At 43.2% G+C, this 14,791-nt stretch overlaps 1 protein-coding gene across 1 annotated transcript in view; it reads left to right on the top strand.

Moving 5' to 3' along the window:
- The window catches only part of LOC104627475 (PDZ domain-containing protein 2-like), a gene marked incomplete at both ends in the record, with an annotated part of 49,617 nt that overhangs the window by 29,851 nt on the left and 4,975 nt on the right, over positions 1–14,791 (top strand). The window contains 8 exons of the mRNA XM_010295754.1: positions 1,854–2,002; positions 2,636–2,755; positions 5,312–5,426; positions 7,077–7,150; positions 7,315–7,540; positions 9,094–9,211; positions 11,412–11,544; positions 14,403–14,484. Of these exons, the coding sequence (XP_010294056.1) occupies positions 1,854–2,002; positions 2,636–2,755; positions 5,312–5,426; positions 7,077–7,150; positions 7,315–7,540; positions 9,094–9,211; positions 11,412–11,544; positions 14,403–14,484 (1,017 nt within the window). The remainder of the gene's footprint in view (positions 1–1,853; positions 2,003–2,635; positions 2,756–5,311; positions 5,427–7,076; positions 7,151–7,314; positions 7,541–9,093; positions 9,212–11,411; positions 11,545–14,402; positions 14,485–14,791) is intronic.

The following is a 14,791-nucleotide window of genomic DNA, read 5'->3' on the forward strand; positions in this document are numbered from 1 at the left end:
TCCTCCTCTCCTTCTCCTCTCCCTCCCCTCTCCCTCCCCTCTCCCTCTCCCCTCCCTCTCCTTCTCTTTTTTTAACATTTATATTCCCTATATGGTTCAGTGTGCTCTAATACTGAGATGGGAGACATGTTTCAACATGCCATCCCCAAAACACCCATTGTGGTGAAGACTCCCCAGATTTTCTGTTGTTTTGTCCCCAAGTCTTAACAGTAACCTGTGTGCAGAGCTCTGTCTCATTCTCATCCCTAATACTCTCCAAGTCTCCCTCCTCACTATGTTCACCTTAATTTCCATTTACTCAGGTGTTCTAAGCATCCTCCAGGGAGGTCCTCTGCCTGTACCCCTGTGGCTGTGTGTTGGTGGCTCACTGGGAATCCAGCCCTGGTTCCCATGAGCGCTGATGCCCCTGGGCTGTGGTTGAGCCCGGAGCATCCCCGAGCCTGGTCCCAAGCCTGGGCTGCAGCGTGGGAAGGGAAGCTGCATTCAGAAATGGGCAGAAACACAGGAATATAACTGTTCTTATAGAAAAAGAGAGGGAGAGGTCATGGGAAGGGATTAGTTGTTGGTGCCAGGAGGGTTTGGGAGTGAAAGAAGTACCAGGATGCCGGGTTCTGCCAACATAGCTGTCCTGGCTGTGTGCAGCCGCGGAGCCCTGCGTACCCAGGGAAGGGGAGCTTTAAACCCAGAGGTGATTTCACACCCCAAAGCAGAGAGCGGGTTTAAATTACACTCTGGGCAGTAGGTACAAATTTTGCCTGTGGATGTGGCAGGAGAATTGCTGTAATGCCAAGTGAAAACAAGCGGCTGCCCCAGCTCTGTGCTCCATCCCTCCCTGGCGCTGGCAGCAATGCTTGCACAGCCTCCGGGCAAGGAGGAGGTGGCAGACGACAGGTTTGGGGCTCTCCTGGGCACGTTTGCAGCAGGCCTACCTCACCCCAGGGCTTGTGAACCCCATCACCAGGGTAAGGACAGGGCAGTGAGGATGAAAGGAGAGAAGAGCTGCCCGGGAGGGAGTGCCTGCCACTTTCTGTGGCAGCTCCAGCTTAGCCTTGTTTTAAAGTAATCTTAAAATAACATCATGAAATCCAGGTTGTGCAACTTTGGCCTGACTGTGTCTTGGGTTTTCATCTGTAAAATAGGGGTTAATGTCCCTTCCCTGCATGGTGGGGGAAATGGCAAGGATACATGTGCAGGAACTGCTGTCTCTGTGGGTCCTGTGGGGACCTTGCAGAAAATGAGAATTGGAGGAGCCCTGCTGCGAGGAGCAGGGTACTCTGCAGGTAACTACAGGACGTCCTTCAAGACAAATAATTCTGTTTCTTATGTGAACTCTACACTCTTCTCCTCTTTAAGACAACTAGGATCGCTGCCAGAAGGAAGGAAAATAGCATTTATTTGGCACATTTTTCCTTTTTCCATTCCAGAAGAATTTCCCTCAAAGTGACATGACACCTCTAGAAATGAATACTGGTACGGTGTCAGGTCTTTTAATTTTAAATAAATGAAGCCTGAGAGCTTAGTGCACTGGCAAGTGCCATTGGGTGAGAACAGCTGAATTTCTTTGCTGTCCCTAAGCTACCGGCTCAATTATCTTCTGCTTTTCCTTACTACCATGAGCAACAGCACGAAGGAGTTCAGCATCACTGAAAGATCATAGAAAACCTGTGACAGCAGGAAAAGTTTTCAGTTGAGAATGATCAAAACTAGCTTCTAACTGCCCGGCTGGGAACTGGGTAGCATTGTTTTAAGGCACTGTTTAAGTTGAGGTTTGCAGGAGCGATTATTGCGTGCTGCCAAGAGGATAAAGTGTCTCTGCGATGTTTGCAAGACATATTTCTTTTATTTTTCCCTAGGTGCCGGATCCCGCTTGGAGTCCGTGGGAGAAGATGATGAGCTGACAGTGGAAAATGGTGAATCGAATTATGAAATAGCGGTGAAATACTCCCGGGGTGGAAGAAAGCACTCTCTGCCCCAGCAGCTGGAGTCAGCAGGAGCTAGGCAGGTGGGTGGAAAAGCAGGGCTGTCCCTGAGCACCTCTCTCTGCTTGGTCCTTCAAGATCTGTCTGGAGCTTATAGAAGTAAGGGTGGTGAAGCAAGGCCATGGAGGTACATCATGAGGACTGAAACCAGGCCTGGACACCAAAATGGGATGCATTGGCCACCTACGGAGAACTTCTTTACTCTGAGGATGGTGAAGGGGGTTACTTCTTGCTGAGGCCAGGAGGTTCTAAGGCTGATCTTACAAGTTGGAGTTCTAGAGATCTCAGGAATTAAACAAAAAAACCCTGCATCTCTTTCAAAAAAGAAAAAGAAAAAGACTTTTTTCTTTTTTTCTTTCTTTCTTTTTTTTTTAAGTGGATAAGGGCTTCAGTATATCATGAGGCTACCCTTAATCTTTTTAATTTAAATTGTGACTGGTATATTACAAAATGACCCTACAATGCGAAATGCAGGAAAATTACTGTGGCAAAATTCACTTTGACTGTAATGAGCTAGGATTTTAGGATTTCATCCCTTGAACATTTTTCTGAATGTATCTGTAAGATATCCTCCACCTTCATGCAGTTTTCCTGGTATGACATCCCAGTGTCTGTGCCAAGCAGAGTGACTTCCCTTGTTTGCTGATGTTTGTTAGGAATACCATATTGTGAAGAAATCCACCCGTTCCTTCAGTGCTGCCCAAGTGGAATCTCCATGGAGACTGACCCAGCCATCCATCATTTCCAACATCGTCCTGATGAAAGGGCAAGGCAAGGTGAGGATTTCTGCATGTGGTTGGTTTTTCACATGTAGCAAGAGCTGGCGTTTAAGAGGTGTATCCGATGCCCAGGACTTCCAGCAGCTCTCAGGTAGCCTATAATAATAATAGCAATAATGATAAACAAATCCCATTTTCAAATGTAAATGCCAAAGTTACACCTGCAAAATACGGGCGAAGTGGTGTTCGTGCCACGCACCAATTCTCATTTGGTGCATCTGGTCATTACTGAGATATCAAATATTAATAATGGATCTATAAATATGTATGTTTATGCAAAATTGATGCAGCTACAGAAGAGTACCTGTTTGCTTGCATATTTATGGACAAGCATGTTTTATCTCTGTGGAATCTGGATACATTAAAAGCAAATGACTGCAAATTAAGTGTTAAACCCACAGACAAGTTCCTGGTTGATTGCTTATCTGAGAACAATGAAATTCTTTGGGTCAGAGTCCTTTTTTCTCCCCCCAGTAGTGTGTTTGCACATTTGCTAGATACCAGCTGGCTGAATACTAAGGGATAATAGGCAAGTATTAACCCAGGTGTATACTGTTTTCCCTAATCCAATCCACACTAGTATTGGAGCTGTCATTTAAATATGCTAAAAATAGGCTTTGGACTAAAAAGGCTTGTTTTGACTTTCAAGCTCAAATACAAAACAAATTCCATGTTGTGCTTTAAGTTTAGCAAAGAGTTAGAAATAGTGACTTCTCTGGGTAGATGGACTCATGGTTGATATAACTCTCCTTGATTTGGGAGCTTCAGGTCTTTCATGACATTTCCAAGTGAATATTTCTTCATTTTTCATGAACTTATTTTTTTTACTCTATTTTTCTTGTAAGAATTAGGTTATTTCTCCCTGTGGAATAAACACCCTCTCCTGCCTTTCCACAGTTAGCTTCAAGGCATTAGGAAGCAGTTGGGAGTATGCAGATTCTAGTGATCAAGAACCACCTAAAAAAGCTGCCGTTTTGAGTGCCTTCAACCCACCTTTAGAGTGATCACCTCTGTTAGGGATTGCGCTGCGTACAATTTGTACAGTAGCATTTGCTTTATTATAGAATCAGACAATCATTTAGCCTGGAAATGAGCTTTAAGATTGTCAAGTCCAACTGTTAACCTAGCACTGCCAAGTCCTAGGTTGTGACTTTAGGTCACTAAACTCTATGCAAACTTGGGACCTGAAAAGTGTTTCCATAGGGTCGCTGTGTTAGTGGCTGGGAGCCAAGCGCGTGCCCTTGGTTTCTCATCTCTAGGTAGATCTGCAAGGGGTGATGTTCAGCCATGGAGTGGCAGCGCTTCTCCAGGAAGGTGGGCTAACATGGGAACCGCTGTGCTTTGCGGCTGTATTTCTCCCAACCCACCCTGTGGAGCCGTGGGGAGAACTGCTATGTCCGTGCCGGGAAATGCCAGGAGCCTCCTGCTTTCTGTAGGTTGCTTTGTGTTGATAATTGCCCAGAAAACAGTTGAGTTACTTTGTGTTGCACGGAGGAGCTAGGATGCTTCCTTTCTAGAAATCAGTAATGTCTTACCAAATTACTAAAAGCTCATAAAAAGTAGTCTACTTTACATTCATGGAGTAAAACAAAAGAGCTGGTTGTTGTACTGGGTTGTAAACACAGTGTTCGTGCCTGCCCTGGCAGCATCCCTCAGCTGGAGAGCGCTGCCCGAGGCGCTAATAATAACCATGGCTTCAGATCACTGAAGCACAACAGTTTTCCACTTCCCTTGTCCACCTGGTCGGTGACTTTTCACTTTATTCCATAAAATACATGTACAGTGGTGACAAGAGGAGAAATATGGGGGGGAATGGATCAAGGAAGTGATTTGGCTGGGAAATAACCCAGCAGAAAGGGGAGAGGTTCGTTCTGCTGTGCTCATCCATTCCCTGATCAGCTTCACAAGACTGTTTTGCAGCCAGCCAGGCAGCACAGGGGCAAGAGCTAACAGATGGAGCCCCGGGGAATGTATTGATCTAGATTTATTTAAATACAACGTGGTACATGTCTCCAGAACAATTAAAAATGTATATGTGCATGGCCCCCCACGCCAGCCCCCTTCCAGCTACATTCCTGACATTACAGCATTGACCTTCTGTCATGTTCTTAAGCTTTTCTTTTTCCTGAGGAAATGCAAGATCTGTGACAGCAGCGAAAACTACTTAATCCTGGATATAGATCTCAGGGGTGGGAATCTACTGTCTGTCAATTTAAGAGCAATGCGTTACAGTTTTTAAAATGGAAACAAAAAACAGGAATAGGGTAACACAAAGCCATTGACCCAGTGTTTAAAAAATAAATACATCTTAAACCAGCATTTTTACCTTTTAGCTTAAGGTGCCGGCTGCTACCCTTTGGGCTGATATGTGTGTTGATACTAGGGTGAAAGTAAATCAGGAAGTGCAAGCAGAGGGTAAGATAGCAGTGCAATTTAGCAGCAGCTATTAGGTTATCATCTTCCCTTTGTTTTGTATGTTATCAGAAGTCTTTCTCGCATCGGTGATAATAGAGTAAGGTGCCAGCTGTGCGTCTTCTCCTTCCTTTTCTGTAGGGTCTTGGATTCAGCATTGTGGGAGGTCAGGATTCTGCTCGTGGACGCATGGGGATTTTTGTGAAGACTATATTCCCAAATGGAGCAGCTGCTGCTGATGGAAGGCTTAAAGAAGGTACGGTAGTTAGAGAATCCAACTGCATATAAAGGACCACAGTGGGATATTATTTCAGTCCAGCAGAAAAATTCAAGTACAGCTTTATTTAGGCACCTGGCCATCAGCAGGAGGCTGTGGAGGATGTAACACACCCTGTTTATCCATCCTGGGGAAGATCATTCATAGCAGTTAAGTTGATTACATTGCATATTGAGAAGGGGAAACTACAACATGATGTTTTGGGGTTTTTTTTTCACCCTTCACTGTCAGTGAACATTATTTGCCTAAGCCATAAACTGCAGCCCTTCAGTTGGAGAGGGTCACCGATAGCAGTGAAATGTATCTATCCAACCAACATCTGGCTTCAAGATGCTGGTCCAGGAAGGGGTTATACAGAGGGACATGCTTGGGAGAGGCTGTGATTTTGACATGAATCAACAAGTAAGAGTCATAACCAGGAAAAGAAAAGAGGAAGAATAGGATTGGCAGTAAGATCACCCAACTGGTTAGAGAAGTATCCTGATTTTATTACTGTTTTTCCAGTCTTGTCTCTGAGCTGAACATATAGCCTGCTCTGTGTATGTTTGCACTCTGGTCTGAGTGCTCCTATGCCAGACAGAGAGACTGTTACGCACTGTTGAAAGTACAAAGTGACCATGAGTTTAGAGCGGTGGTTTACAACTCTTCTGCAGGGGTTGTGCTGCCTCTTCCACAGAAAGCTGCTCCTGTGTTACTTCTCTCCTTCTCATACCATCTTATCACACTTGTTGTATTTGAGGCTGCTTTTGGTGCCAGCTCTCACACTTGCTGCCAGAGGGAAGCTCGCATCCCTGCGGCATGGGCTGTGCACTTGCCATGGGAAGCCAATAAGTAGCAGCTGTCCCATAAACCCAGCAAGCCTTTGCAGGCTATTCAAAGCTTGCCTACTTGTTTTTTTATGGGGTCTAGGAAAGGAGAAGAGGGGTAGACTTGGGTGATGACATCGCCCCATCTAATTTTGCACAGATGCAAGTAAAATTGCAGGAAGTGGATCTGGATCATGCTCGCCTTCCTTTTAATAAAATGAAGGTGGATTGTCACAGCTGGGTGTAAGTAGTAAGACCCAGCGCCTGGAAGCAGGTAGAAATGTGGTAGGACTTGTTAGTTAGATGCCCTTAGGGAAAGGCATTTGCTATTGCAGTGTATGGGCTACTCGTTTCTCCGTAAACAGGTGTTTAATAAGAGGACATGTTTGCTTTCTGCATGTGGATGCAAGGTTAGTTTTCTCTGAACAGACTTTGGAGTGATGTGCTTTAGAGTTTCATTTAGATTCTCACTTCTCCTGTTGATACTCACAAAAGAAAAGGATTTTTACAGTCCCTTTGGACTTCATGTTATGACCATCTATTTTCAGACGTTAGTTAAAATCCATGGTGTTTTCAGCTTGTTTGTTAGTATGAGAATGTCAATTAACGGATCTTTTCTGAAGAACAGTCTTAGCTCTGCTAATTCATCACTACTAACTTTTAAAGGCATTAGGACAAGTGAAAATAAACTGAGAACAGTAAAAGGCTTTTTACTGAGTAGTTAATTGGAATCTGCATAGTAGCAGGTTGCGTTATGTACAGGAAGGGTTTTTTGCATATAGTGTGTATGTTGCTGACTTCATTTTTTGTATTTGATTACCAGGAGATGAAATCCTAGAAGTTAATGGAGAGTCTCTACAAGGGCTGACCCATCAGGAGGCCATTCAGAGGTTTAAGGTAACAGGGATGTACTACAAGAGAGATTCATGCTTCACTTCATTCAGTGCCATTTAGCACTCTGGGCTTATATGCTTTTGCTGCCACAAATGACTGTATGCGTGTTTACTGACAAATGTTGGTGTAACATGTCACCTTACTGCGGTTCCCTGATGTCTCTCCAGCAACTCAAGAAAGGTGTGGTGACCCTGACGGTGCGCACGCGGCTGCGCAGCCCAAGCCTCACACCCTGCGCAACTCCCACCTTGCTGAGCCGCTCCAGCTCCCCCAGCTCCAGCGCCAGTGGTGGCACACCAGTCCCCGGCCCTGACGAGACAGATGGTTCCTCCTCCAGCCGCAAAGGACCCGGCCCAAAGGACAGAATTGTCATGGATGTGACGCTCAATAAAGGTGAGGGTCCATTGAAATGGCCTTGGAGAACGAATCCCTGCTTCTTAGGGAGTTTTTTGGGAATAGCCTAGAGGCCAAATATCCAACACACCTACCCATGTCCATCTGATCTTGAACAGCAGGATGGGGGAGAAGAACATCCTCCAATGACAAAACCTCTAAAGAATTCCCCCTTCCAGACTTTGCTGCTCTGGAGTCAGGAGACTCTTATGGGTCAGTGTCCATGCTGCTGAAAGAGGGATGCCGTGAGATACCAGACAAAATATGAATCAGCTTCTCAGCAGCCCAAATGGCCATGCCCTTCTTGTAAATGGCAGCTCTGGGGAAGGCAAAGCCATGCAGAGTGCTCAAAATTGCCCAGATGAGCTGTTTGAACTCCTGCCTGAGGATTGCTGTCTTACTAATAATTACAGAAGATAAACTTAGAACATGCCCTGTATGTGGTGGGACAAACATGCCTATTTTAAAGGCTTAAAATATGCTGATTTTAAAGGTTGAATTAAAAATTTGGAGAGAGAATCACAGAATCGCTAAGGTTGGAAAGGACCTTCAAGATCATCAAGTCCAACCATTAATCCAGCACCACCATGTACCCTAAACCATGTCCTGAAGCGCCACATCCACACGTTTTTTGAACACTTCCAGAGATGGCGACTCCCCTGGGCAGCCTGTTCCAATGTCTGACCACCCTCTCGGGGAAGAAATTTTTCCTAATATCCAATCTAAACCTCCCCTGGCACAACTTGAGGCCATTTCCTCTCGTCCTATCACTAGTTACTTGGGAGAAGAGACCAACACCCACGTCGCCACAACCGCCTTTCAGGTAGTTGTAGAGAGCGATAAGGTCTCCTCTCAGCCTCCTCTTCTCCAGACTGAACAACCCCAGTTCCCTCAGCCCCTCCTCATAAGACTTGTGCTCCAGCCCCCTCACCAGCTTCGTTGCCCTTCTCTGGACACGCTCCAGCACCTCAGCATCCTTCTTGGAGTGAGGGGCCCAAAACTGAAAACAAGGTAAGATGTCCAGCAATTCCTACTTTAGGAATGCTGTTTCCTGAAGGAAAGCAAAGGTGAAAGTGGACAGAGGCAGCCATTGAACGAGAGATAACGTTTCACCTTTCTTCATGCCTCTTTGCTGAGGAATGCAATAACAAAGAGAGCCGTACAATTGTCAGCATCTTCTGTGCTCACATTTTCCTCAATAATTTTAAGTGGCATCTTTATTGGATTGCTTTCCCCCTGTTTTGTGCCTCGGGCCAGGTCAGACCATGTGTGACATTTCCAGGAGGTTCCCACGGTACACAGAAAATTTTCTGGGAGTGGAGCTAGTCCTCTCAATGATGGATCTCAGAAAACGGTCAGGATCAGATATTTTCAATCCTGATTTCCACTGTTGGTCTTGGCTTCCTGACTGACTGCACCTAAGGCCAGCCCTGAAACAATACATGAGTCTTGGTTTCAGATGGGATGTGGGAACACAAACACTCATGTGTCCTGTGTGATTACAATCTACAGGGAATAACAGTACTTTTCTTTGTACTTCTTGTTTTTCACAGAGCCAGGGGTTGGGCTCGGCATTGGTGCCTGCTGCCTCACGCTGGAAAACAGTTCTCCAGGGATATACATTCACAGCTTGGCCCCAGGATCAGTGGCTAAAATGGATGGCAGGTTAAGGTTCGTTAAAGCAGAAACATGCTGGAGTGGTTTTACAATAAAATCGATTGAGACTTTGTTTTCACCAACTGGTTGATGTAGCAGGGAGGGGATTTATACTTAAGAGTTCACCAGAAAGAAAGCATTTAAATAAAGACATTCCAAAGTGATATTACATACCCAGGAAACATTATTCTGTGTGCTGGAAGCAGCATGATCATTAAGGTTTGTGGGGTTTTTTTAATTCTCTATACAGAAAGCTGAGCCTAATAGCACCCTTTGAGAAAGGGGAACAGCAAGAAGTGCAGCCTCATGTATTTTTATCAGAGCTGCAGCCAGAGACCCCAGATTGAGAGGAAATTTACAGAGCTCTGCTAAAAGCTCAGTCACCTGAAACTCTCTTAAAAAGAGCTGGGGGAGATGTTCTTGCAGATGACTGTGCCCATGCCTGCAGCTGCACTTGTCTGCCCTTACTGTCTGTCTGGCAGGCTGACCTGCCCATCTTCATTTACTCTGTCATGCAGTTTGGATGTCTTTAAGGAACTGTAAGAGAGAGAGGCAATCATTCCTAGGGTTCCCTTGTGCTTTATATTGGATTAAGTGACAGAAAGTTATTTGCTGTTCCTCCCTGGGAGGCCTCATTTTTAAAAACCATTGGAGAAAATCTTCCACCTTTCTGCATTCCTATGGGTGCTGGGACCATCGCTTGGGAGGGGAGGCTGTGCTGAAGACCTGCTGGGTCTGTGTGATCCGCACTGAACATGTAGCATGAGTGCTGGTGCAGAGAGGCTGAGCAAATGCCTTGCTTTCACATGGATAGAGAGTGCCCTCTGTTCCCTTGCTCACCAGGAAAGCTGTGATAGAGCAATTTCATTTTTTTGGAATAAGGGAGGAAGATAGTTTTATGGTGGCATCGCTGCCAAAACCGTTAAAAGTTCCTACCATGTGGAAATGTCTATAGGAGACAGTATTTAATGCTAACTTGCTTTCTTGTAAGCCTCTTTGGAAAGATTGCAGTGCTGGTTGCGTCTGTATGTAACAGCTGTATCGTTTATTAGGTTTAAGTGATTGATTATATCCAGGCATGCTTCCCAGATTTCTAGCTTGCTTCTTTGAGACATTGCTTCTGTTGTCCCATCAGCGGTTTATGGCTCCATAAGCCAAAACTTACAGGACGGTTCTGATTTTTGGAAAACTTCGTTAATCAAATACTGGCTTTGCAATACCAGAAGGGGTCTGAATCCAGCTCCTCTGTATCTGAGCTCCCCCTCTCAATCATGTGCCTGTGTAAACAACTCGGTTTGTGTAGTTTCTAATAGCTGTGTAAAGGATAGGCAGAGCAGTGGCATGGTTACACAACTGATAGGTCACCCTTTGCTTTCATAAGCCTGTACCAGAAGTACAGGTTTCTGAAGGCTACCATGTGCAGTTGTCACTTCGCCTTTGGTGTGTGGATTCACAATGCAAACTCATTTCCATTGTCACAAGTAACCCAATGCAAATCAGAAGTAGTAGCTTGTTTGAGAGTGTCTGTTTAAAGCAAATGCTTTAGTAATTATGGAGAATGCTTTAATGCTATCCCTAGTTGATGATCTTTTCTTTTGAATAGTTTCAGATGTCTGTGCACCATGTGCAAGAGTTAAGAAATTGGAAAAACAAAACTAAACAACCTATGCATTCCTCTCAGAAGAGTTTTGTTAGGTGTTTTTTTTCCCCTTTTTTCTTTCTAATGGCTTCTATATGATAATTTGAAGCAAATACAGGCTTATGGTGCTCAATTTTTTCCTGGAGCCATTTCATAAACTCATATGTAGATAATGAATTTCTTATCAGTGTGTGTGTGTTAAGTAATTCAATATGATGGGAAGGAACAGCCCATCTGAATCTAATTTTTCCTTTTCTGTGTTCAACAAGTATCTCAATGCAGAACTGGAATTGGAAGTTTGCTTTCACTCTGGTCCAAATGCAGCCAGTTTTCTCTATTGATATAATAGGGTTTGTAGCACTGATGATAAGTGCAGAAGGGATTTCTGGATCTCCCTCCCGAAGTCAACAGGACTTAAAGCATTCACGTCACTAGGAGCAAGAGGAAGACTGGCTTCTTTGCAAGTCAGATTTTTTCCAGACACTTGTATCTTTGAAAAAGCTTGGCCATCAGTTGAAAGCACAAATGTTTTTGTAAAAGTCGGTTCTGATTAACTGGCTCTGTGTCTCTTTGCAGTCGGGGTGACCAGATCCTGGAGGCAGATTCGGTGAGTCTACGTCACGCAGCATTAAGTGAAGCCTATGCCATCCTGAGCGAATGTGGTCCAGGTCCAGTCAGCCTTATCATTAGTCGGCATCCTAACCCAAAGGTGAGGAGAAAATGTGTTAGTATGTCTGGACGTGTTTTCATCTGGCGCTGTAATTTGAGTCTTGCTGTCAGGAAAGCAGCAAATAAAGAATATTGGATTTTTCTTTCTGTGGCGTGTGTTGTGTAAGAAGTCAGAATTGTAATGATGCCTTCCAGTTTTATAAGTTGTAGCAATGCTGGACTGTCCCTGCTGCTTTTCACTTAGTCACCCACTGATCAAATGCAATTTTCCTGGAAATGCTTGAGTGAAGTGTTCCCATCTTTCTTGGTACTTGAACCAAGTGGCAACACAAATGTGGCACAAGTTCTCTTTCTCCTTAAAGTTATTTTGGAGTTAGTTTGTCTTTGAGTAGAGTATAATTTAGGGCCAGGAATATAAATATCAGCAGATTGAACTGATCAACTATAATAAAGTAGTAGGAATAATGTTTTTTAAAAAGTAAAATCTAAGATCAAAGTTTTCAGTCAGGAATTAAAACATGAGAATCTGGAATGTACTGCTACTGTGAAATCTGTGCAAGGATAATTTGGAAATAAGGCTGTGTTTACAAAGTGAGTATTTTCAAGCAGTTTTTAAAAATTGATGATAGAAGATAAAAGCCTTTTAACCAAGCTATATGGAATAACAACTTCTTTTATTTCAATATTTCAAAGAATTTCATGAGTGTACGAAACCTTCCTGTTTAAACAGGAATGAAGCTGTAAAAATATTTGCATTAGTGGGCCCAGAGAGCTCAGACTTTTGAACTTGTAACTACAAATGGAGGCCTTAATAAATCCATATTTAGGAGAACTCAGGTTTCTTATTTTATAATTAATTGCATATTTTCTGCTAAATCAAATATACAAACAACAGACAAATAGGGATCTACTGCCCAGAGTTTATTATCATTGCTCTGAGGTCTTGTGCTGCTAAAAGGAAAGAGGCTGTGGTTCCGTTAGTTAAAGGTAAGCATGGAAGAGGTAAGAATTGGGCTTATAGCCTAAGATAACAGTATTTCTAGGGAGTCTGTATGCTGTGCTGAACCAGCATGATGGTTTGATTTGATTGCGTTATTAAGGTGTGTGGACTTTTTGGAGAGTCTGTAAGTAGCGTGAAATAAAAACTCCATGGAGTGGAGCCTGCCCTCTCTTCTCCATCCTTCAGCTTGCTGTGCTGGTAGCTTGAAAGCCAATGAGTGACCTAACCAGATATCTGCTGAGAAGATGAACTAAGTTAAGCTAATTGCTTTCTATTACTCAGTAACAGAGGGAAACTATTAAGTGGCTCCTGTTACAGTTTTCCATAAGTGGTATTTAAAATGACAACAAATCCTTTGCCAAGAAATGCTAAGAAAAGCTAAAAGTTGAGCCAGAGAGACCCTAAAGCCTTTTTTTTTTTTCTCCAGGCAGTATTGAATCCAGAGTCCCTCATAGTTAGATCTCTAAAGGAGTGTCCATATGCTGATCCTTATTTATTGTTATCTCACTGTCACACTGCTTCTGACAGCACTGGGGGATCTACAGAAGTGTGTGCAATGTTTTGTTTTGTAATATACCCCAGCCTGCAGATTTTAGTTAGGAATTAGCCTGTCCCTCTCCAGTTTGATCTGTCTGAGGCATAGAGGATGCTAAAAATCAAAATTGGCAGAGCTTGCAGAAGTGTGGATTTTTTTATTATTTTTAAACAAATATTGCAGTCTGCCCAGCACCTAGTTTTCCTCTTGGGACATCTTGTACCCAAAGGTTTATGCAAAGGTCCTGGAGCACACTCTTAGGGCTTGGTCCATGTCCTGTAGGAACTCCCTGTGCCCCAGCAGTCAGAGGCTTTTGGTTTCCTGTAAGGTCATGCCACAGGCTGAAGACAGAGCTGTATTTCTACAAAGGCTCATGTTTTTTTGGACATTTTTATATTTAATGTCTCATTTTATGACACAAAAGGTCCATAGTACATTTTGTTGCTGAATATGTTCACTTCGATGTTTTCATCTACTTCCAAGAGAAACACCACAACATTTTCTTTCTTCTTGTTATTCTGAGTGAATGTGGCATTTAAACTATGTTTAAACTGCTGAGTTTGCTTAGGAATCTTTCAAATCTTCATGGTTCAGAAAGATTTAAGTTTCTAGTGTCTATTTATGCTGAATTTTAATTCATGTAAAGCAATGTGTGTAGAAATTATTTTTGACAGAATTAGCTTGCTTTCTGTTTTTAAATATATATTCACGCAGACTAGTTGTTCCTGTTAGAAAATTATATGGAGTTTTCTAGTAATAAGAACTAAGTGCATGGCAGTAATTTAGAGCAAAATTAGCAAATATGATAAACCAGTATTTATTCTTAAACCAGAGAAACACTAATTACCAATTACTGATTTAGGTTTTCTTTTTAAAAGCAAGGAAAAATGAAAATTAAAGACAGCTAATATCTCGGCAAGTCTGGTATTCTTCCGGTAGGTTAAGTGTAGAATATCTTCTGTTGCTGATATATGCTTGTACAAAGCAGTCTTTGTCTATTTTAAAGTAGTATTTTCTTGATTAATCAATGTACAGCACTTAATTGAGTTAAAATTGTGCTGTAATGGCTTCATTTGATTTCCTTATGTCTGGTGCTCTTTTATTTGTTTGTGTAATGTGGCACTGGGATGTGGTCTTCATGAAGTCAGCAGGCTTCTGCCCCCTGGGTTCTGCAGCAGAGTGGCATTGAAGGAGTCTGAATCAGGGGACCAGGACTTAGGAGCTCTCAACTAGGTCTTCTTTATTGCATCTTTAAAAATAGTAACATATCTGAAATGAATCATGTATTTGTAGTCATACATGGTCAGACTTTCTTCTTCATTTCATCTACCCAGTTTGATCTCTCTCTTGCACTGAACTTTAGGTTTCTGAGCAGGAGATGGATGAAGCAATCGCACGTACTACCCACCGAGAGAGCAAGGATGCCAGCTCCTCTCACGTCACAGGTAGCAGCATTTACTCTCCTAATATGTGTCCTTTTCCAGATGCAGGAAGGTTTAAGGACATGCTCTTGGGTTGCTCAGTATCCATATTTTGAGGGCCTTCAAAACAGCAGAACAGTTTAGTGGGTGTAATCACTCTGTCCACTGCACAAATTTTAGCGAAAACATCCAGATCAGATGGATCAACTCTATAGCTCATGTTACTTGCTTTTTTGCTAGGCTGCCATGATCTGAAAGTAGGGTTGCCAAGAGATTGCTCTAGCGTCTCTTCAAAATGCATGGGAAGCACAATGTCCTGGTAGGGAACGGC

Source organism: Phaethon lepturus, unplaced genomic scaffold (genome assembly GCF_000687285.1).
Source record: "Phaethon lepturus isolate BGI_N335 unplaced genomic scaffold, ASM68728v1 scaffold4941, whole genome shotgun sequence".
Lineage (NCBI taxonomy): Eukaryota > Metazoa > Chordata > Aves > Phaethontiformes > Phaethontidae > Phaethon > Phaethon lepturus.